General features: G+C 42.9%; 1 protein-coding gene across 2 annotated transcripts; it reads left to right on the forward strand.

Annotated features, from left to right (window-relative positions):
• The first annotated feature begins 1,852 nt into the window (after window positions 1-1,852).
• Window positions 1,853-21,474, forward strand: SLC16A9 (solute carrier family 16 member 9). Of its 2 annotated transcripts, XM_075154276.1 has the most exons (8): window positions 1,949-2,101; window positions 5,301-5,360; window positions 5,804-5,921; window positions 7,006-7,234; window positions 15,358-15,501; window positions 16,427-16,522; window positions 18,257-19,168; window positions 19,524-21,474. In XM_075154276.1, exons 4-8 carry the CDS (start codon window positions 7,039-7,041, stop codon window positions 19,700-19,702), a joined length of 1,527 nt encoding a protein of 508 aa, XP_075010377.1. In that variant the 5' UTR covers window positions 1,949-2,101; window positions 5,301-5,360; window positions 5,804-5,921; window positions 7,006-7,038; the 3' UTR covers window positions 19,703-21,474. The 2 variants fall into 2 exon arrangements, with proteins under 2 accessions (XP_075010378.1, XP_075010377.1); XM_075154277.1 differs by lacking the exon at window positions 5,804-5,921 and having other exon boundaries at window positions 1,853-2,101.
• Window positions 21,475-22,881: the final 1,407 nt, after the last annotated feature.

A 22,881-nucleotide genomic window follows, 5' to 3' on the forward strand; every position in this document is an offset into this window, starting at 1 on the left:
TACCTTGTCACGTCTAACAGTGCTGCACGTGCCGTCCACACTGATCTGGGCTAGGGCTCTGAGACTGACTCTAAAGGCAGTGGCTAGGCTGATCCGAAGGCGAGTTGTCTCTTACCTGAGCTAGCAGGCTGGGGTAGCAGTGCTGTGTGTACGCTTCCCCTCATCGCTGTTTGCAGTGCAAGTTTGCGGCCTTTGGGCAACGATGCTGGCGGGGAGCCAGCGCCCATCCCCGTCCTGCAGCGGTTACGCTGCCTTCGGTACCCGGGCAGGTTGAAAGCCGCTGCGGTACGCCTGAAGGAGCTGCGGTCCTGCTCCTGCCTTCTGGGCTTCAGCGTGGGCATGCGAATAAAAGGAGCAGGGGATGGTGGTAGGGGGCTTTTATGATGCCTTGGAGCCAGGCCCTCACCAAGGGCGGTGGGGCTGGCGCTGGGGACGGACGGGGACTCCCGGCGGGCGGAGCGGCGGGACACCACGCTGAGTGCCGCTCCCCCGCGGCCCCGCCGCTGCGTGGGGAACGAGGGCGGCTCCGGTCCCGCTGAGGCCGCCCGGCCCCAGGCTGGGGGCGACCCTCGGCCGGGGACCGGGGTCCGCCTCTCCCCGGCGAGAGCGGGGCGGAGGGAGGGGGCGAGGCCGGCGTCCGCCCGCGGAGCAGGAGGAGGAGGAGGAGGGCGGCAGGGATCCGCGATGGAGGTGAGGCCGAGGGGTGAGCGGCCGCCCCGCGCCTGCCCGGAGGGGCGGGGGCGGGGGCCGGGCCGGCGGCCGGAGCAGCCCCCCCGCCCCGGGTCTGCGGGCGGAGGCGGTGGCGGCCCCCAGCGGCTCCTCCCCCCGCCCGAGTTACAACCGGTTCGTGCCGGCACCGGCCGCGGCCGCGCCCCGCCCCGCCGCGCCGCGCCGGGGATGCGGGGCTGCCCCGGCTCGCCGGGGGCGGCTCCTGCCCCCCGCCCGGCCGCCCCCGCCCCACGGGCCGCCCGCTGCCACCGGCGCGGGGCGCAGGTAACGGGGACGGCGCCGCCACGGGGGGACCCGGGCTTCGGCCCGGCCGTGGGGGGCTGCGGGCCGCCCGCGTGGGGCGCCGCCGGGCTGCGGGTGAGGGGAGCGAGGCGGCCGGGCCGGGCCGGCGGGAGCCGCGGGGAGCGCGGTGGGGTCCCCCACTGGGGCCGCCGCTGCTGCCACCCGGGTCGGCCCGGCCGAGCTCTCCGGCGGGAGGCCGCGCGGGGCTGTCCCGGCCCCGGGTGTCGGTGCGGGGGGCGGGCGGGCCAGGCCGGTGGCCCTGAGGGGGTTCTGCAGGGCCCTCCACAATGCCCGGGCTTGGGGGCAAAGGAGCTGGCTCAGGACCTGCCGTCGCCCCTGGGTGCCTGCCGGGGCGGCGGTGTCCCTCGTGGTGCCTATCGACGTCCACCCCTCGGTGCCCGCTGTGAGCACCCCTTGGTGTTGGCTGCGGGTACCTCCCGGCGTCCCTTGTGGGTGCCTGTTGGCATCCACTGTGGGCACCCAGCGGTGTCCTGGCGTCAGTGCCCGCTGTGGGCACATGGCAGTGGGCGCCTATCAGCATCAGTGCACGCCCATTGCGGGTGCCCCTCTCGGAGGCCGCGGCTGCCCGGGAGCGGGGCAGCGTGGCGCGACCCTATCTCGCCGTGTGCGTGGCATCGGGCCAGCGAGGGCGACCTTCAGTCACCTCTCGGCGCGTGTTGCTTCGCAGATGAGCGCTTCCCGTCGAAACAGGTCTGGAGGTGGAAGGCGTCAATGTGTAACGCGGTCCTCTGGAGCAGGGGGTGTGGGCTGGTCCCCGGGGGTGTGGGGAGAGGCGAGGCGAGCTGGGGGCTATAAGAACCCATCCATCCCCACGGAGGACGTGGCCAAGGGGCGCGGACCGGTTGAGAGAGCAGACACCAAGGGGAGCCCTCACAGGTTGTGATGCGTAAGGCGGCGTACACCGTGCTCTCGTTTTGCAGAGTTCTCCTCTGGTAAATCAAGCTGGCTGGTGGTTTACAGCAGCGGCGGCTTGCATCTGTCTGTATGGATGCATGCTAGTGTCTGACAGGCAGTTATACTTGCGGGGGGGTTTTCCATCCCCTCTGGGGCAGTGAGGCTGTGGAAACAGGTAGGACTGGTTCTGCTGAGCTGACAGATTTGTTCAAAGCTGGCTGGTTTATGTGCTGCCCTGGTTGATGCTTCTTTATGTGAACTTACTTTGCACAGTGGAAAAACATTATTATGTCGTCAGTAAGTTTTATTCTGGTATTTTGTTTTGTTTTAAACTCCGTGCCTCTTTCCTTATCAGGCAGAAATGGAAAGCAATATTTATTTGATGAGCCTCTTGCATAACTTATAAAAGGGAAAGTAGAGGAGCATGAGAGATAGGTAGACCTGAATGCTGACAACTGAGAGGGAGATATATATATTCAGTGTGAAAGAACTTGGACAAATATTTAAATGTGGGGAGCTGCTGTAGTTAGAACATGAGTTAAAGTCTTATATCATCAAAATACAGATGTGTCTTTTTCAGTGCATTTAATACAGTGCTTATACCATCATGTCAGTACATATGCAGGTGTTTGGGTACAATGAGTATGTTAAAAACAACTGTAATGTATCACTGCTAATGCTCTAGGTGTTATTTGCAAGCTAAGAATAGCAGAAACTTCAGATGATAATTGGAAGAACATTGCCTGAAAAAATAAATAGAAATTTATGTGAAATCTAATTCAACTTAAAATGAGGGATGTTACCATTCTGGCTGGTACTGTCTTAATTCATACCAGTGCCTTGCAAAACTGGAATAGCTGAGTGTTAATCACACAGTGATTCTGCTGACATCGGCTTTCTTTGCAGCCATGTGCTGCTCGCAGAAAGCAGCATACTTAACCAGACTCCGGTTGCACAAATAACAAACTGGAAACAATCGTATTGCTACTGTCTTTCTCAAGATTCCCTTTGCCACAGATTAATACAAGTTTCTGTGCTGAGGGCTAACGTTTCAGTTGTACTCGTGTTCTTTAGACCAATTCTTTTTTTGTGCTCTTCTGTCATCTTTAAGCCAAATTTTAAGATTTATAGAAAATGAACTCGATATTGTGATAAAGCTGCTTAGATAAAAGAAAATAGTTGCAGCCAGACACCTCTCTCTTTCCACGTTAAAACTGTTGTTGTTCAGTTCGTTCTCTAGGGTTTCTTTTTGTTGTTGTTGGTAAAGGCTTTCATCAAGCAGCTCTCTTCCTCTGATTCTTATTCGCAGTGAGTACAACTCACTGAAAAGCTTTTTCTGACCAAACTTCAAGTTGCTGTTTAATTCTTTATGCTTCATTTCTCCATATCAGTATTTTTGAGGTGACTAGGTTTCCTGGAGTCTGAAACAACATCCTTAGGTTTTGTGAACAGTAAGGTTTATGAAATGGTTCCCACCTAAATCTTAAACCGATGGTTGTTCGTCTCTTTCCAGGATCACACAAGTCTTCCTGGCTGGTTCCAAGAGAAAACAAAACTGCTAAGTGCTCTTTTCTGTATGTGTTTCTGCTTCTTTATTTTTGATGATCACGTATATCTTTACAGTCTGTGTCCCTCCTTCCACACAGATAGAAAATAGTAAAAGGCACTTTGGATCCCTCCCAAGTCGATGCACAGATTCGATGCCCGTGCAGGCAGTGTTGGGAGTAGCAAAAGTTTAGTTCCTACTGTTGGCTCTTGTCCATGCTACTAAGCTTTTATACTACAACTTGTCATTTTCAGGGGAGCGTTAAATAATGTGCTAATAAAAGGTGTATTGATATCCACAGTCCCAGCAGCAGTTTGGTTGACTGGGACAATTTTAACCGTGTATCATAGCAGAGGGCTCTGGGGAACGGGCTCCTCGCACAGGGCTCTTGGCTCGTGTGCTCTCTTCAGGAGGACTTCGTGCCTTCAGGGAAGTTAGAAAATACGCCTTATTTTAGGTAATAGGCACAGAGCGGTGTGAGGTGCAGGAGCAACCTGCAAGAAAGGGAAGGAAAAGCCAGGTCATGTTGGCTCTTAAAAACAAACTCTGGGACTTCGTAGATCTGTTTTCACTTTGAGGATGATTTCTGGGGGGTGAAAATGACAGTGGTTTTCACTTTTCGCTTGACGATTGTAGAGTGTAAATGGCTTGAAGCGTTTAGAAAATAGAGATGGTTTTGCTACCTAAAATCCTGTTATTTAGCTAAAAGGTGCAAAAGAGATCTGTGGTGCAAAATAGGAGGCGTCAGGATGTAGGAGGTCAGCTGCTTTTCTGCCATAAGTTAGGAGCAGTTGGTTAAAGTCAATAAAGCTGTGCAGAGTTGCAGCAGATGAGGAACTGATCCAGAGGTTTTTTTAGTCTTTCTATTAGAAAAGACTACATGACCTAAGCCTACGAAAACTTTTTTCCTCTCCTGCTCTGCCCTCCCTTCCTCCCCATCAAATGTTTAGAATAGCAGAACTGAACTCAGAGTTGTCTCTGTGCCAAATTTTAGGGTGTCAATATAGTAGAAATCAATATTACAGCTAAAATGTATTTGTTTTCTAAAGATTGCTTTTCAAACAACTACGAGTTGGGATTATTCACTATCTATTTTCATTATTTTAGTGGGTTTCTGAAAACTTCCTTGCTTTGTCTCAGTGGAAGTGTCTTTTCTTGAAGCTGTTACGTATTTCCACCATTTTTACTCCAGTCAGGGACAAAACAAGGCAAGTGATGCTTATTTAATGCATGGAGATATGCATATGTCAGCTCTTTTGGTGACTGCACACATATAGTTTAAATATTTTGTGTAGAAACACGGGGATCCCTTTTTGTATAAAGGTTATTGTTGTAGGAAAGTACCTATAAGCAGCTTTTTTAATGCTTTGATACCTTATGGTATGGTATGATTTCTGTCTATCCCAGCTATCACCTTTGCATCTGATGTAATCAAGGGATACTTACCAGACATTTGAGGAAATAAATCAGCTTACATTTATAACTGAAATGTATAACTTTGTAAGATTTGTAACAGGAAATACTGTATCTTGAAGAACTGTCAGTATGCTAAAACTGTAAATCACTCCTAAAGGACCTAGAACGTTTAGGTTTATTTTACATTAGTAGACAACGTTTTGTTATTTTGGAGCTCAAGGCTGCTGTCAGCTGTTGATTAACTGAGGGGGGATCGGTATTTCTCCACTGTGAGAACTTGGTTACTTCTGAAGTTCCTCTGAAAAGATGTTAAAAAGAAGAAATTTAATGAGAAGACACCAGTTTTTCAGAGTTGTGTTCTCTGTTGCAGTGATACTTCAGCTGAAAATTTGCTTTGCTGCTTTTTCTGCAGGTAGAGTCACCACGTGAAGGTACATTTGTAGAGACCTGAAGGACTTTTGTGTCATCATCTGTAAGTATCTACCCTCAAAGTAACATTTAAGTGTGTCTGTGAACTAGAACTGGCCTTTTTCATGTCTCTATAGTAATTATTCCTCAAAATTTTATACTGCAGCTTTTTTGCAAGTTTTCAATGCAAATTCTTAAAAATTGCCCGATCAATGAGTACGGGGAGCTTAAATGGAAGTTCTGTTGTTGTCTACTTGATTACACCATTGCTTTCATAAAGCAGTAACTTTTTTCCTTTCACTGAAAAGTTGAAGAACTCCATCTCCTCTGGATTGTAAGCCAAACAGGCAGTGACACGCATTTATTTTTCTGCTTTGCCTCTTGGGGTCTCCAAGAGCAGAACTGTTACTGCAGCAGTCTTAATGCATAAGCTGTAGTGCGAAGATAGTCCTTGAGAGTATTTCTCAAAGAAAACAGGGTAAGATCTTATCTGTTTCTGTCTTACAGGGTAAAGGAAATAAAATTGTTGAGAATCATACGTCTGGTTAGTGACAGAGCCAGGAACAGAACATGGGTTTTGTGATCATCACTTCGGCAGATTGCTCCCTATAGAGCGGGAGGGCAGGTTAGTTGTGTGCCTAGGGACTCACGTATTATTGGAGATACCCAAATTCCAAAGCAGTTTAGCCTGGAAACTTTTAAATTCTTTGCTAGATGTTAGAGGCATCAGTACCTCTATTCACAAACTAGTCTTGAGAAGGTGTGAGGACAGTCAGTTATTTAAAGCCATAGATATATAGGTGATGGAGCTTGCCGTGCAAAGGAGTAAGGTGGTATTTATGGAGTCCAAGAAATGAGTGCCAATTTGAGGAAGGGTGATGGGTGCAAACTGTGCAGAGAGCAGACGCTGTAACAAATTATAGGAGGTTTTTGTGTGCGTGTTTAATACTGTCATGTCTTGGCATATAAGCCAACACCTGTATACAGTTTTAGAACTCACTTCACTTACTAATATGTACAAAGTGATTTTTGGATGCATCACTCCATGTGTAGACACATCACCTTGTTGACAAAGCAGAGTACTGAACTGTTACTATTTCCAGAATGTCAGTCTTCCTCTTGGCCTATGCCTCCCAGAGTACACTATCTGGTGGCAAACACCTTGCTAAACTGCAAGGTACTATGCTGAGATTACAATTAAGTAGAGATTTTTTTTTTTTGAGGGGGGAGACCTTGAACTAATATTTTTATACTTGTGAATTTTTTAAAATCCTAAATTATTTATTGGGATTGTTTTGTTCTTGTAGCTTTTCTTGTCCTTCAAACCCATACGCTTCACTCGGGATATCTGAGGGCTTAAAAGCTGGTGGCCATGTGGTTCTCTCATTGAACTGTGGCAGATATTAATGCCTGAGGTCTTCACAAAGCCTATTTAACACTCAGAAAATGAAATGTTCCCCCTTTCTGTAATACAGTGCTGATGTATGTATGACTTACTAATGCTGTTCCTGTGTTATGCAGAAGAGGTAGAAGTACCAAATGGTAACTAATTTTCATTGCTTGTATGCTGTGTTGCATATATTTCTTGAAGGATAGTTGAAATAAGCCTCTGTTTGAATGTGTTCTCCTCTGTACAGCTCGCTCATGTTAGCAAACCTAGGTCAGTCACATTTCTAATGCTCTGTTCTGTTTGGTTTTTGTTTACACAGGTTCTGCCTGTACATCTGCACTCATCTGACAAGATGGTATTTCGGAAACCACCAGATGGTGGCTGGGGCTGGGTGATTGTTGTCGTTTCCTTCTTTACTCAGTTCTTGTGTTACGGATCACCGCTGGCGGTGGGAGTCTTGTATTTAGAATGGCTGGATGCTTTTGGAGAAGGGAAAGGCAAGACTGCTTGGGTTGGATCACTAGCAAATGGAATAGGATTGCTTGCCAGTAAGTGTAGATGCAATATCTGTCTTAAATCGAAACATTTCTTTCTAATAGATGCTTTAATCTGTGTGTGCTTTTGGAATTATATTAAAGACAGCTGAAAATGATAGAATGAGGATGCTGCATTTTTGTTTTAGGTCAAGATGGGTAAGAAGATTACATTTGTGGTTCCACTACGCATAAACCAAAACAATATAATGGTAAAAGAGCAATAAAAATATTACCCTTAGAAAATTAAAAATTATTATATTTGATTAAACTAGAAAAACCAAACTCTGTCTGGGAAACTGAATGGTAATTTTGTTGATGGGATTTTAAAATTTTTTTTAATGAGGCTTTAAGACTAACATTTGCATTAGTATCTTTAAAATCAGAGCAAACTGTTAGTCTGAAATGGTTCAAGTGCTTTAAGAAAAAAACAGTCAATTAATAAACCAGTTACTCATTTTTCAGCTCTAGAAGTAAACCCACCAGTTAGGGTGGGTGAAGGCTCTCTTCCACTGTTTGTTTGAGAAAAAACTCCCTTTGAAGCCTGGAAAGTTATAGATAACAGTGGCATTAAGTAAAACAACTTTACTGGAAGCTTTTCTTTAGTGAGACATTGTCACTTGGAGAGTAACAGCAGGGTTTTAGGGAAATAAAACACCACTTTGAAAGTCCATAGATCCATTTTGTTGTTGTTGTTTTAATATCGAGCATGGGTATTGTACTGGGTAATATCACTAACTTCTGCTTTTCAAAGATTCACCATGGGAACTATTATCTTTTTGCTGAATCTGGAAAAAATTGCCTGTCAGCAGAAAAATTGCTACGGGCATAAGCAATTATGTAGCTTAACGGACAAAATGCAGCTCAGGGTTCTGAAGAAATCTCTCCTTAAAAGAAAGTTGACGTTCAAATAGTGATACAGGCCTGAATAAATACCACTGCTTTTTATGACGCTAGAACTGGCCAAATATTGGTGTCACGCTTGTGTTAGGATTTTGTATCACTAGGCAGAATAGAAATGGGTAAAGGCGGGTGTATCATTAACCACAATAAGACTGTATTCAGTCCCAGGGTGTAAGTGGGGAAAGGACTGTAGACTGCTCTTCCATTATACCTTTTATTTTCCTGTTTTAAGGGCATTAACTCCTATTATTAACGGATCAAGACCTAAATAAATCTGAGTGAGAGAATGAAGTGGGGGGAAAAAAAGGCTAAACAAGACAGTTACTGAAAAACTAGGCAGGAGGGGATTGCAAGAGAAATGGTGAAGAAAATCCCTCTCCCTGGAGACCAGAAGTCTCTGGCTCACTCTTCTGACAAGAGCCTCAGCCCCATTTCTCGTATGTCAACACCATGCTAGTTTCCAGATTTCTTAGTGCCCTCTGTCTTGCCACTGTGAGCAATTGTCAGTAGTGTGCTTTATAGCAAATAGAAACTTCTGTGACTGAATAATAGAAATAAAAGGTACTATTGTAATTGATTTTCGTATGGAATGATTAAATTACTTGAAATTTTGACGGGTTAGGAGGAACATTGGCTGTCAGTGTATTTTTATTCTTTCAGTTTGGGATTTGGAAGCTTAATAATCATTCCTATTTTTAATGCCTTCAAAGAAAAGTGCAGTGAGGGCTTTTTAATTGCATTGATGTTATCAGAGTTTACTGAAAACAAAATATATGTTCCCTGCTTAACCTGAAATGGAAGATCCCACTGTCTTATCAAGCTGCGATCTGACCTTAATGATAACTTTACGTAAAGTAAATTTGTTGGAGGGACACTGTAAGTATCATAACCTCTACCTAGAACTAGAATGCTCTTGACAATTTGCAATTTTTCATGGAGTGTAAAGAACGTATGTGTTTTCAGTGCAAAACCATTGATATAACACATTGCAACGTTAGGCACTTTTCATGAATATAGGAAAAGAGAACTTGCTTCTATTCTTATTTCTGCCAATGCAGGTTCCAGTATTATAGGCCAGGTGGGACCATTGTGTGTTGTAGCCTATGTTAAGTAGATGATCAGGCTAATTGAATTTTTCTAAATTAGCATATTTTCGTGTATGTGAAAAGATATTATCTCTAACTTAATAGCTTAACAATCTCCCCAAGCAAGCTGATTTCAGCAGCAATATTGCATGTGTGAATGCTAGTAACAGAACAGCTTCACCCCAAAGCCTTTTGGTAGTCCCCTCACCTTTTACTGTTCCTGACTTGACTCTTCTAGTATTTGTTGTTCTTTCCCTTCTCCTCCTTTATTTTGGTTTCCAGTCTCTGATCTAGTTATCCAAAGACATATTTTTAAGTATTGGTACTCTTAAAGCAATCCATGTTGCGTGCAGAAAATAATGTAATTCTCATTAGATTTAGAACATGTTTGTTTAGTGCATTCTCCATCTCTTACAACTTTTCTCAGTAGTTAATTCCCTCCTTAGAAGTATGTAATCTTGTGATACAAGTTGCTTAGTTTTAGTTTTCAGCTGATGAATGATGTTAACTTTAAGTGGTATATTTTGAAGTGTCTCTAAATAAGCGTGGTGTACGTCTAAAGACTGCAATCAAATTACTTTTAAATTCTTTTTTAAGCCTGTACCTTGATGCAGTCTTTTTGCCATTGATACTAGAGACTTCCGCTCTTTTAATTAAAGCTCTTCTCCAACTTAACATAAGCCCTCTCCAACTTAACATTGCCTTTCTGAAGCTGTGGATACCAGACTGGAAAAAGAATGGCAGTTATGGTAGATTTGCAGCTACATACAGGAAATAAGTTAGTGTCCATTTTCTTAAGGAAGACTTTTTTCATTTATAGCACTGGAAATCACATTGGATAGCTTGTGTAACAGTGGAAGTAGGTCCAGTGACTTTGCTATATTAGTACTGTAATTTCACCAAAAAGAAGAAAATGTCCTTATATGTATGCCAGCTGGCACAGAAAAAGGTTCTGTGTGTCTTCTCCCCTTCCCTCTGTACATCTAGTCTTGAACATTTTTTAAAGTAGCTGCTGCTGGAGAGTCCTTTCACATTTACTGTATTGGTATCCTTTCTACAATGTTTACTTCTGACTTGTGTGAGAGCTAAACTTAGACTCAAGACATAGAAACCCCGTACAGCACCTTGTTTATTGAGATGAATTTCCTAGCTGCCTGGTGTTCAATTTCTGTCCTCTCCCTCGCAGCACAGGCAGCGTTGCTAAGGCCAGCGTTCAGCCCTGAGCTGGACTGTTCAGCTCATCATCTGGAAAAGGGAATAGGACAGGGACCTGGTTGATCTCTTCCTTGCAGGATGACTTGAGTTACACCTTTCTGTGATGTGAGCTTACAGTGTATTGGAAGAAATGTGCCTAAAACAGTGAAAGAAAAGCATAGTGTACAGGGCAGTGGTGAGACCTCCTCTACAATATTAGGTGTCATAACGCTGGTCAGGCTATAGGGGTTGCAGCTTATGGCTCCATGGATGATGTAGGGCTTGTTGCGTAGGAAAAAATTGAAAGAGCTTAGCACGTTTCCTCTACTGAAACAGGGCAGAGGAGGATATTTAGTATGTTGCTGAAGATCATGTGTTTCTCCTGCACCAAGTGTTCTTAATTTTACATCCATTTCGAGCCTGAAAATAAATTTGATCCATGTTACATTTGTTAAAAGCAAAACAGACAAAGACCTTGGCGCCTGTAATTGGCACCACAGCTGTTTATAGTAAGAGTCGACTTCACAGTATTTGGCATAGCAGGAGACACCAGCAATACATCTCCCGTTCCCACTCCCCTTTATTAATGGAGAAAGAACAAAGGGAAGATTCTCTCCCTTGAAAGGCATGTCTTGATAAATTAATGGGGTGTTTCTCCTGGTCTGAGGCATTCAGTGTTAAACGTTTAAAAAGCTTAATTTTGTGTTTTCAAGCAATATTTTTACAACTCTAAAAAAAACTTTGCAGCATCTACATATTTTTGGACAAAACCCTCGCACATAGATAGCCCCCACTGTAAACTATGGAAGCTATGCATAGTTTGTGGGGAGGGGAGAGGATGTCCCAAAGATTCCTCTGAAGAGGAGCCCAGTTCATTTAATAACTATCAGAAAGGAGCAATCCTTTCCACCAGTTGAGAGTGGGTTGCTCTCCAGTGTAAAAAGGCTTTTTCTGATCTATATTCTTATCCAAAGTACAAACACTTGGAGAATATTATATTTATTATGACTAGGTTTTAGCAATGCATTTCATGTGCAAAAAATATTCTTGTGTTCTATCCGGTGGATTTTATGTACAGTCCATGAGCATTGCTTCTACTCTACAGTTTCAACAGGCTCGGACAGATACCAAAAGTAGGTGAGTCAGATTAATGCAGGCGATAAGAAAAAGAACTCAGTTGTCCAGTACTGTTTGTTTAGCAAAAAGTTTTGTGTGTGTATGAGGTGAAGGAGGGAAGACCCTTGAGATGGGCGGGTGGAGGAAAGGAGTGTTAGTTTGCAGAATTTTTCCCTTCATGTAAGAAGATTGAGGAAGAGAGTGTTAGTTCTTGATGTGCGTTAAAGAAAACAACTTTGTACTTGTCAGGAGGTCAGAAGATTGCGGTAGTTACAAAGTTCCTGTATGAGAAGCAGATGGCTTGTTTTCACATCTCAGGAAGGACTCAATGTCACATCCAGGTCTCTCTGAGGGTAAAGTCTTTTATTAAAAAAAATCTTAATGAAAATATCAAAGTACAAATGATTCCTCCTAGGAGTTCTTCCTCTTTGGTCTCTGCATGAAGATCTACTGTGAAAGCCCATCTTCTTTCTGCTGCTTCTTCCCATTTTGTCTAGGGATCTTCTTGATTGCTTCCCTGCAGAGCCTGATAATTGTATTACTGGCTGCCGAGCCTTGACAGGTTGTGTGCAGAAGAGCAGTGGCTGTGCCTGTGCTGGCTTCTAAGTCTTTCAGAACAATACAGTTTTCTTCCTAGAGGTAGCTGTCATTCTTATAAACTGGGCTAGTATTTTTTTTTGATAGGGTTTGGTCTAGTTTTAATATACATCATTGGGAAGAAAAAAAGCCCCAGGGATTTTATTTGTAAAAGACGTAAATATTTATCAATGTCTTCAAATATTATTCTAATACCAGTGCTAACCCCTGGAGTTGCTTGGCAAACTGAACAAAATGCTGGCTTAAAAGCCGTTTTTCATGCTTACTATTGAGGATTGCCACTGGAATTTTATTTTTATGTTGTTCACGTTACAGTGAGAAATACATTATCAGTGGAAGGATCTTTCTGAAAGACAGTCAACTAAATGAAAACCCTTATACTGCCTGAAGAGCTGTTTCGTATGCGGCCGTACGTAGACTCTCACATTCTTCAGAATGTCCACTTTGAACAAAATCCACAGGGCAGGAGTTCACAGAGCAAGTCTCAATCCCACTCTGGGAAAGTTGGATGTTTGACCAGAATTAACTGCCTTGAACCCATTGTGCTTGAATTGCTTGTAGAGAATAACATGTTTGTGTACAGTGAACTGCTGTGCAAATACCATGGTAATAACCAAAGGTACTACGCCTGGTGGAAAAAAAATGCCAACTCTTTGAGAAACAAAGAAAGACAAGGAATGTGAGGAGGCAGGGAAAAGAACAAAGATGCTGACTGTCACGGGGGTTTTCTTTTGTGACTTTTATTTTCTAGCGATATGATGAGGGGAGTGTGAAAGTAGGGCCTAGTGTGAAGGGGAAGATGGAGCTGTTTTTCTTCTCATCCTGGAGACCTATAATAACTATTTTAATACTTGTACTGGTGCTCCTTCTTATAAACAGGGTCATTGCTGAGCTGCCAGATCTCTCGCTGTGTGAGATGACACATTAATACTGAGCTTATTGGAGCAGGTTCTTCAGTTTTGTGCAGGTTGTTTTCCATGTCAGAGCAAAAAGATCTCTTTGTACTTTCTGTTCTCCTTTGGGATTATTTTCTATAAGTGGGAGAAGCTGGAAGAGCATCTCCTTGGACCCTGTCAGAGATGCTTTTGATGGTGTTCCAGAGGAGAGTGTCCTTGTCAGATTATGAAGACATGTTTTTCAGCTCTGTGTCTCCCTTGTTCTGACTTGGGGTCAGAGGGTCCAGCTTCACCTCGGATCCTCTAGTAGTCATCAGTGCAGTCTGTACCAGTACCACCACCCCAGGCTGGACAGAGACCTTCTGAAAGTAGCTGTGTTGAAATACAGAGAGCAAGTGGAAGGGAAATACTGTTTGTTTTAGCAAGGTAGTGGGTGAGAAATAAAGAATAGAAAGAGTGCAAATTCCTCTGCTTAATTGAATTATGTTATCACTACCTAATGTTCTTTTAGTGTAGAAGAATTTTTTATGTAATACAGATTCAATCCTTTGTTTATTTTTAAATCCCGTGGTTTTAGGAAACATACCAATCTTAATTTGCCAGTTCTAGTAATTAATTCTAAGAATCAGCAACAATCTAACACTCTCAGCTTTTGTTCTCAGCAAGTTACTCTGCCCAAGTTATTCTGGCTGGCTTTCATTCCCACAGTGTGCTGACTCTTGAGAAGCAGCGAGCGCTTACATCTTCCTTTTTCATAGTTTCCAAAGTCCAGATAAACCCCACTTCCCCAGAAGATTTTTCTCGATTCTTCTTTAACTCTGACTCTTTGCCTGGATAAGCCCGAATTCAGACTCGCTTCCCTTTACGTTCCCTAGGCAGATAGCTCTTACGTAGGGCAAAAGTTCTGACCTGCCTTGCCTTTGAGAATCGTTTCACCTGCTGATGAGTCTGTGCTCCTGCCTGCCAGAACTGCTTGTCCCATGGCCGGTAACCACACGAAAATCTTGCCTGCATTCCCAGCTGCTAGCTCCTGTCTGCAAACCCAGGCAAGCACCGTCCACAGCTCCAACCGTTCACCTCGTATCACCTCTCTGGGCTCACTACCCATCTGTCGGGAATCTCAGTTATGCGTGAGTCAGGGAGGACCAACCTTAACAAATGGCAGACTCCAAAGTTACTGCTTTTGCAGATTGTATTCACCATGGAGCGTCTTTTGTATTGCTGCGAATGAGATACAAAGCTGGTGAGAGGGTTTTTAAAGGATGTCATTCATCTGTGTTCTAATCTCAGAGTTGCTGAGTTTAGGATCTTGGGGCTAATATATAAGCCTATGAATGTTTGGAACTGCAGGGTTTCAGATGAGAGATTGTCTTCTGCAGGCCAAGTCCCTTGCTGGTTGCTTATTTATGCAAGGCACCAAGCTTGCCCACTACTTCAGACTAAAAGGTGTATTCCAGGTCACACAACTGAAAATAAGTGCTTCTACAACTTCGGTGAGGGGAGAACTGGCTGAGTAGAGGCAGAGTACAAACGTTGCCTGGACTTTGTTCTTGTTTTGAAGAACTAACCAACCAAGAAATATTGGGGGGGTAAAGAGAGGGTGAAAGCTCTTCCGAACGTCATGAATGTTGCTCTGGACATTCTCAATAAATGTCTTTTAGCTTCCATAGTTTTACAGTAGAAACCAAGTTAGGTAGTAATCAGTGATTTGGTAGAATACGAACCAGCAGGTATTTAATTCCCTAGAAAATTAGGGAGGAGTAGTGTTTGTCTTTTTCTGGTATATCAGCAGATATTTCCTCTATGTAAGCACCAGATGGCATTCTTACATGCTTACGATCAGAAGTTACTATTTTCCATTTCAGTTTTATAAATCTCATCTTGTATCAAGATGAATACAGGTACTGTCTTTTGGGCTCTGTCAAAAAATACCCTCTTGGTTAAAGCCTGGCTGATGGTCTAACTTCTTTTGGTACCTAAAGAGGAAGAATCTTCGAACCTTTGTACAAGTCCTTAGGTGTGCAGTGGCAGTGTTACAGTCTAGTATGTATGTATCATCCCGTGTTTAAAGAACATTTTGCTTGCTCTCTCCCTCCCAACCTTGGTACCATTTCGTTGTCATGATGTTAGTTTCTCCTTGAGCAAAAATCTTGCAAGCCTGATCTTGTATGTTTTTATAACTGACTCTTTTAAAGAATCCTGCAAAAATGAGTACTCTGAATTGTTGTTTAATATAATTATATATTTAAATAATTATCGCAAGAAACATTTCTATGGACTGAGATTTTTTAGAAGTTCTTACTGGTGCTGGTATTTACTAGGAATGTTTTTCTTGCTTTTCCTCTAGGTCCTGTCTGCAGTATATGTGTATCATCTTTTGGAGCAAGACCAGTAGCAATTTTCAGTGGCTTTATGGTGGCCGGGGGCCTCATGATGAGCAGTTTTGCACCTAACATATACTTTCTGTATATTTCATATGGGATTGTTGTTGGTAAGAAACACCTCTCCTTCATATAGAGACTTAATCTTTATTACTTTGAGTCTTGGTTTGGGATGGGAAAGTGATTCACAGAGGCAGCGCTAGTCTGGGACTTGATTTATCAAGGAATATTTTACTTTGGGGCAGGGAGGGGTGTCGCACAGGCAGACTGTTACCATGTAGTGAAAGATAAAGGCAATGCATATGTTCATTAGGGTTTGAAAACAGTTTGTCCTCTGTTGACACAATTGTTAGAGATGGAGAAGCTGAGGTTTTACCTAAGGGGTGGAATCAAGCAGGTCTTCTGCAGGCGTGAAGTGCCAGTCTTAAAGGAGTAACATCGCTACAGGAATTTTGTCATGTACTCATTCTAATTTGATAAATTAGGGATCATTAGGGAGCAACGTTGTTCTCCACATAACTGGATTGCACCTAAAACACTGTGCTAAAGGCATGAAAGTGCTGTTCTCCTGGCAGGTGGTGATCTGTCCCTCTGTGCTGCAGAGGGCTGCGGTGGGTGGTTTATCAAATTACCTGTGTCAGGAATCCGGGCACCTCGCTGACCAGCTGGGACCCGGCAGCGTGCTAGCTCAGGCACAGTGCCACGTGGACGCAGCTCTGCTCTTTTCTGGGGCCAGCCCCTGGCCTGAAAGCCATGTAACGCTTCCACGTAGGACAGAGCCTGAGCTGGTGAACTCCTCAAACCCAGCCTGCTCCGCGCAGGTTCTGCAGCCAGGGATGGTCGGGGGAGAGGGAGGTGGGACGGTGCAGGCAGCCTAAAGGCCCTGTCAGTATGAGGCCGGCGTGGCTGGTGCTGAGCCAGAGTTAAAAGGCACCTCTGTGCCCAGGGTGCACTACTGTATTATCTGGGGAATAAAAACGGGCATTCATTTCCCAGAGTATGTTGCATGCTTTATTTCTAACTCTTTTTCTCCAGGGCTTGGATGTGGCCTTTTGTATACTGCAACAGTTACCATCACTTGCCACTACTTTGACAAACGCAGAGGCCTCGCACTTGGTCTGATTTCAACAGGTATGACTTTTAATTGTCATCCTCTCTAACTTTTCAACTCTGATACAGCTACCATTACCCTGGCAATAAAACCCAGGAGATTATATTTTTCTCAGTTACTTTCTGAAGTACTTCTTAAGTCAAAACATCAGTAGCAATGAGCAGATAAAATCAGGCTTCAGATGAAGTAGGGACATGGTTTAGTGGGCATGGTGGTGTTGGGTGGACGGTTGGACGATGATCTTAGAGGTCTTTTGCAACCTTAATGATTTTCCAACTACTATAAAGTAGTAACTGTATTTGCAGGTGTATGGTATGGGTTATCCATATAGATGAGAAAAGGATATTCATTGAAACGAAAGCAGACTCATGAGTAGCTTGGGCTGTATGCCATGGGTAATAAGAGCAGAAGCTTTCCATAGAGCTGTCTTCTCCCTCTTCTTTCTTACACAAGATCAGAGAAGAGAAGGAGATTGGAGACGCAGGATATAAATGCTGGATCACCATAACCTCACGTTAGCTGTATCTTTAAAGGAGTAGTTGAAGTTTGGGCTTACATTTGTAGTATTTTTTCATTTCCAATCTAAAAGGAGACTAATGCTGAAATCTTCCAAAAGCTCATCCCAGCTTTTTGTCCATGTATATTAAAGGGATCCTAGAAAAACAAACCTCTGATAATACAAGGAAAATTCTCAAGTAGCTCTTAGGGAGGAGAGGCCTGGTCAGTACAGTCAGTGTTGTGAGATATTAATGCCAGATCCACACCAGTGGAATAAAGGGGAACTTCTGCAGAAATGTTCATTTTCAGTGGCTTTTGTTGGGTTTCCAGGTAGTTTGCCTTAAAGCCTGATCTCATTGAGCCCTGGTTAATTTTAATACCTGGAAGACAAAATAGTCTCAATTTTATAATTATTTTTTCCTGTGTTTAGCACTGAAGTATATAAATGGCTTTAATATAACCCAGAGACAGTCTTCAGAAAATCATTTTAAAGTTTGTCTTTAAATTGCCTTGAAGAACCAATACTCTGTATTTGTGAGTGGACATCCATTGATTACAATGGATCTATGCTCACTACAACTGAGAGCTTTTTCTTTAAATTGGTGGGATTGCATAAAATGCTTGTGTTCATAGTTATTGCTGCTCTTCAGTGTTTTCTTCTGAATAGCCACATTTCTCCAATGCATGTTTGGCCCTGCAGAGCTTCAGAAATGCATTTGGAGTAAATTCACACCATGTAAGCCCTCCTCCTTAAACACCAAGCAGTCAAGGGCTGTTTCTAGGAGGGCTCTTGCGGAACCCCTGCCGCAAGGTGCCTGCCTTAGAGGAGGAAGGTGGCAGCAAGGAGGAGAAAGGGGAAAACGTTGGGGTGTGAAATTCCAACTGCGCTAACTCAAAATGATACCTGAAGGGATACATGTATGTGAGTGCATGGCAGAAGGATGGCTTAATAGTTTTTTGAGGTTTTTCATCAGATACAGTATTGATCCTACTTGTTTCTAAAATGTCTGCTAGCGTTAATTGTCATAAATTGTTCAGATATTTTGAAAGGCTTTTTATTTTGTGCATACTCCATAAAGAAACTGTAACTTCAAGGGGGATGATAACTTACCCGTTCATTAGACTGGGGAGAGAGGAGCACAAATGACTTACCATTCCTGTGACAGTATATTTTTAGCTGCTGAAATGTAGAAGTCTTAGTGTTGAAGAATGTTCTCAGTTCTTCAGTTTAAACTGATCTTGTTTTCCCTTTCTAGGCTCAAGTGTTGGACTCTTTATATATGCAGCATTGCAAAGAGAGCTTATTGATCTATATGGACTGGATGGTTGTCTGCTAATAGTTGGCGCACTGTCTCTAAATATATTAGCATGTGGCAGCCTAATGAGACCATTGGAGTCATCTGATTCCCCTCCACCAGAAAAAACATGTGTAGACAAAGTCCCAGATCAATATTTTGTTTACCATGAAAAAGAAAAGACTGTTGAAGAAAATATAAGCATCCTTGAAAAGGGCTATGTCGATGAAAAATGTGCGAACAATATGCCTGATTACAAACAGGATAGCATTTTAAATAAGAATGTATTAAGCTCAATAAATGTAAATGAGAAAGACATTTCTTACAAAAAGAAAGTTGTAGAACAGACAAACTTCTGCAAGCAACTCGCCAAAAGGAAGTGGCAGCTCTATTTGAACTATTGGGAGGAAACTGTGGTTCTTTTTAAGAACAGAGTATTTTCAGCACTCTTTGTTGCTATCTTGCTCTTTGATATTGGTGGATTTCCTCCTTCTCTGCTCATGGAAGATGTAGCAAGAAGTGCAAACATTAATGAAGATGACTATCATATGCCCCTTATTTCCATTATAGGCATTATGACCGCTGTTGGCAAACTTACTTTAGGAATACTGGCAGATTTTAAGTGGGTTAACACTTTATATCTATACGTAACTACCTTACTAATGACAGGAGTGGCCTTGTTTGCAATTCCATTTGCCAAAAGTTACCTTACATTAGCGATGCTTTCTGGGATTTTGGGTTTTCTGACTGGGAACTGGTCGATTTTTCCATATGTAACAACGAAGACTGTGGGAATTGAGAAACTGACTCACGCGTATGGGATACTGATGTTCTTTGCTGGACTTGGAAATAGCCTCGGACCACCAATTGTAGGTAAGGTCAAGATAGATACTATAAAATGAACATGAGCATGTCAGGACTGGACGGAATCCATTTGCATGCGAGTAGTTCTAGTTAGTCCTAATAACAATGGAAAGATGGAATCAAAATCTTCAACAAAAATTAAAGCCTGTTTCGCTTGAGCTGGCCAAGCTGATTGTGTTCTGGTTTTGGCTTTGATGAAAAGCTCATTTCGTGTCTAAGTGGTCAAGCTGCATTTTAGATTTGGCCTTTTTTGGGGGGCTTGTTTTTTGTTTTTTTTTTTTATATATATACGTTTCTGTAACTTACAGTGCTGTGTTACATTTAACTCCTCACTGATGCGCTTCTCACTCATTTTCACCCTCAGGTTGGTTTTACGACTGGACGCAGGAGTATGACACTGCATTCTATTTCAGTGGCTTTTGTGTCTTACTGGGTGGATTTCTTCTGCTGTTGGCAGCGTTACCCTGCTGGAATGCCTGTACCAATCACAGCTCAAAGCTGCCTCCAAATACTTACTCCTACAAAGTTGCATCTAGCGCTTAGGTGGCAACTGGAAAACACTTTCTGCTTTTTTATATTATATAGCAAAGTATTTTAGTAAATTTTCCATTTATTTATGAAGCCCAAAAATCCTCTTCCACTAGAAAAATTCCATTGTTTCCTGTTGTTCAGTTCCTTTTTCTTCTTTTATTTCTTTTTTATTTTATTTTTAAGAACAGTCTTATTTTGTCTACTATGCACTGTGTTTTCAGCCTTTGTCTTCTGTAATTTCCTTTCAACTTGCAAGGGGTATATTCTGCTGTATTATCAGCTGTACTTTTTTTTTAAGGGGGATGATGTGGAGGGGTGAAAACTTTGAAGCAAAAATGAAGGCCTGTTCCTTATAGGAGAAGGCTGGCATTTCTGTCACCTTTTATAGGTCTCCGAGTTGCACAATCAGACTTTACAAAACAAAAATTTGCCTTATTAGAATGTAATACTGTGGCAAGGTGCTTATAACATCATGCTTAGATTAACTTTTTGTCTTTTTAAAGTTTCTCCAATTTACAATGAAGTGCCAATTGGGGGAGGGAGAAGAGGGGGAACAAAACCAACCTTGTGTTGCATAGCTGAAGTGAACTTTATGATGAAAGTAAAGATTCTTACTACCGCTGTAACTAAGAACTATGTTCATAAATATTGCACATTTTGTGATGTGTGTTTATAAAACTGTTGAACCAAAACCTTTTAAACCAAGGAATAAATATGATTGATGAAACTACGAAAAGAAATGCTGGCTTGGTTATGCAAGTTCATAATCTTTAGATCGGAGTTGGAGATGTGCTCACAGAAGCCCACAGGTGAGTGTTTCGAAGCAAGTCACCCACAGCCTGGCAGTACTGGGGCCATCTCTTGTTGCACAACTACAGTTTAGTAGGTTGAGCTGGCTGCGGAGAGCTTAGTAGTAGAGCTTTCAACAATGTAGACCTGAGCAGGGAGCAAGAAAAAGCATGAGGGAGGGGTAACAGAAGAGGTATGGGCGAAGCTGAGGTGGAAGGAGTTGCAACGCTTGAACACCAAACAGGCCGATGAAGAGAGAGCCCCTGAAACCCACTGCCTAGCTGCAGAGTAGCTCTGTGTGTGGGTTGGCTTTTTGCTTTTGTTTAACTCAAGGCCCAAGGCTGGCATGACTGTGGGGAGCGCTGAGTGAGGTTGAAGTCTTTCCTGAGCCAGGCAGGTGCTACAGCGAAGGCAGGATGGCTCAGCTACCTCTGCACTGCCTTGCCTGCCCTGTGCAATAGCTTTTGCCTCCGTAGCTGCTCCCACTCCGAAGATGTGTCTGGTTGCTTTTGCGTAGTAGTCACAGAAATCTCCTATCCGCCTATGGCACGTGCTACGTGCTTTGGCTTCTTGCTGTAGGGTTAAAGTTTAGTGGAGCATGTTGGGAAGCCCTGGGTGAGGTAGAAGTTCTTGGTCCTGAGTTACATCCTGTATGGTTGCCTGCAAATGCACAAGTAGTTCTCAGCAGTACTATATGCCTCAAATGTCTGCTGTGATTCTGGCTCATAAATAATCCTTAGGATAAAAAACAGGCATGTAATGAGCAACCTTTATTGTCAAAGTGCTATGCACAGAGTTACTGTGTTTGCACACCTCGTTAAGCAAGAGCGATGTAACCTCTAAGTGGGGCAGATGTAAGTGCGAGTAATGTTCCCTCTTCTGGTCCAAGGTGGGAAAATCCAACTTGGCTTCAGACAGTTTTTGCTGACTTTCTGGGATTCACTTATGTTTGTTTGTATTAAAACTTGACAAAAATAAAGTTAGTTTGTCTCTTTATTTTTTGCCTCCATTTGTCAGCTGGGTGTGACTACTGTGTGGGGTTTTTTCCTGGATTGCTTATTCAATGCATGTGGAAAAAATACTGAGTATTCGATATAGGCGTAAATGCAACTCCAGTTCCAAATTGGAGCCCTGGGTATCTGGTGTGGATTTGCACCCATTTTATGTGCTGTATGGCAGCTGTAGTCAGATTTCACCGCATGCATATAAAAGTAGTACCATGTTTTACACATCTTAAAGAAACTGTGGTGATATACTGGATATAATCAGGGTATGTGCCTTCAGCTTAGTATCTTTTAAAGTCTGTCACTTCCTGCCAACCATACATTCTGAGTACTTTAATATGAAACTGATGTTAAATTAGTTGTCAGTCTGTTTGAAAAAATTCAGCTGGAATTAATGTTAATGATTGGGCAATATGTAGCACACTTTTGCAATGGAAGTAGAGCCTATTATTAGGTAGCTTGATACGTTTGAAAATATGACTAGTGATCTGTGATAGTTTCCTGATGTCACCCTACCCATCCGTGAGGAAAGAGCCCTGGCTGTTGAAGAATTTTATATTGCCGCTGCAGGCAATATGTATTAGGACTCCTAGCCCTAGCCAGTTAGTTGAGCACTGTGACCGGACTAATCTTGACTTTAATTGATAAACAAGTCCTAAGATTTAATGATTAATTTTTGCTTTTTACTTCTCTAGTTTTGCAGGGTTCCTTTCCAAGAAGAGATTTCCAGAGATGCTGCAACTTGAGTATTATCTGAGAGCCTTTCCTTCTTCTGTCTGGCACGCTTCATTCAAATCGCCCCAGAGGTTCAAATGTTTCTTGGAAGATGGCAGGAGAGTACGATGTGATTACCTGTGCCTCATTTGCTTGAAAAGTAGGTCATCACCATTGACAGGGTGGTAGAGGTAGGTAGGTACACACTTCTGCCATGTAGAATTAAATTCTGCATCCTCTTGAGTTTTATAGTCCCTGACAGGCAGATCTGGAACAGAAGGAATGGGATACCTAAATAATTACTCTTTATTGTAGAAGAAAAAGTTATTGTTTATTGCATAAATTAATTGGTTACTGTGGAGTCAGTCATGAATAGAACATTTATCATCTTATTTGCAGATCTGAAGAAAATTTATTGTAGTTACCAAAACACAAGACAAATGAAACTGCTAAGTTTTATTAGGTTTAAAGTCTATTCTGTGCCTTGCTCAATTGATGGTCTTTATGGTTAGCTACAAAAATGGATTACATTCTTTTGGTAGCTGTTAATTTGTCTGCATCCTGCTGATACTGGATTCCTGCATCACGTACTGACATTGAACAATGTGCTGAGTAAGGGCTACAGATCATATGCTATAAAAATTGATTGAGATGTTTGCATAGCATTAAACTGACACTGAGGTA

This window comes from Calonectris borealis, chromosome 7 (assembly GCF_964195595.1).
Source record: "Calonectris borealis chromosome 7, bCalBor7.hap1.2, whole genome shotgun sequence".
Taxonomy (NCBI): domain Eukaryota; kingdom Metazoa; phylum Chordata; class Aves; order Procellariiformes; family Procellariidae; genus Calonectris; species Calonectris borealis.

Bases quoted from the DNA above. Each gene is read 5' to 3' on its own strand.
- SLC16A9 (XM_075154277.1), top strand. From the start codon at position 7,039: ATGGTATTTCGGAAACCACCAGATGGTGGCTGGGGCTGGGTGATTGTT. The intron at 7,235-15,357 runs GTAAGTGTAGAT...CTTTTCCTCTAG, and splicing joins TGGAATAGGATTGCTTGCCA to GTCCTGTCTGCAGTATATGT. The intron at 16,523-18,256 runs GTATGACTTTTA...TTCCCTTTCTAG, and splicing joins ACTTGGTCTGATTTCAACAG to GCTCAAGTGTTGGACTCTTT.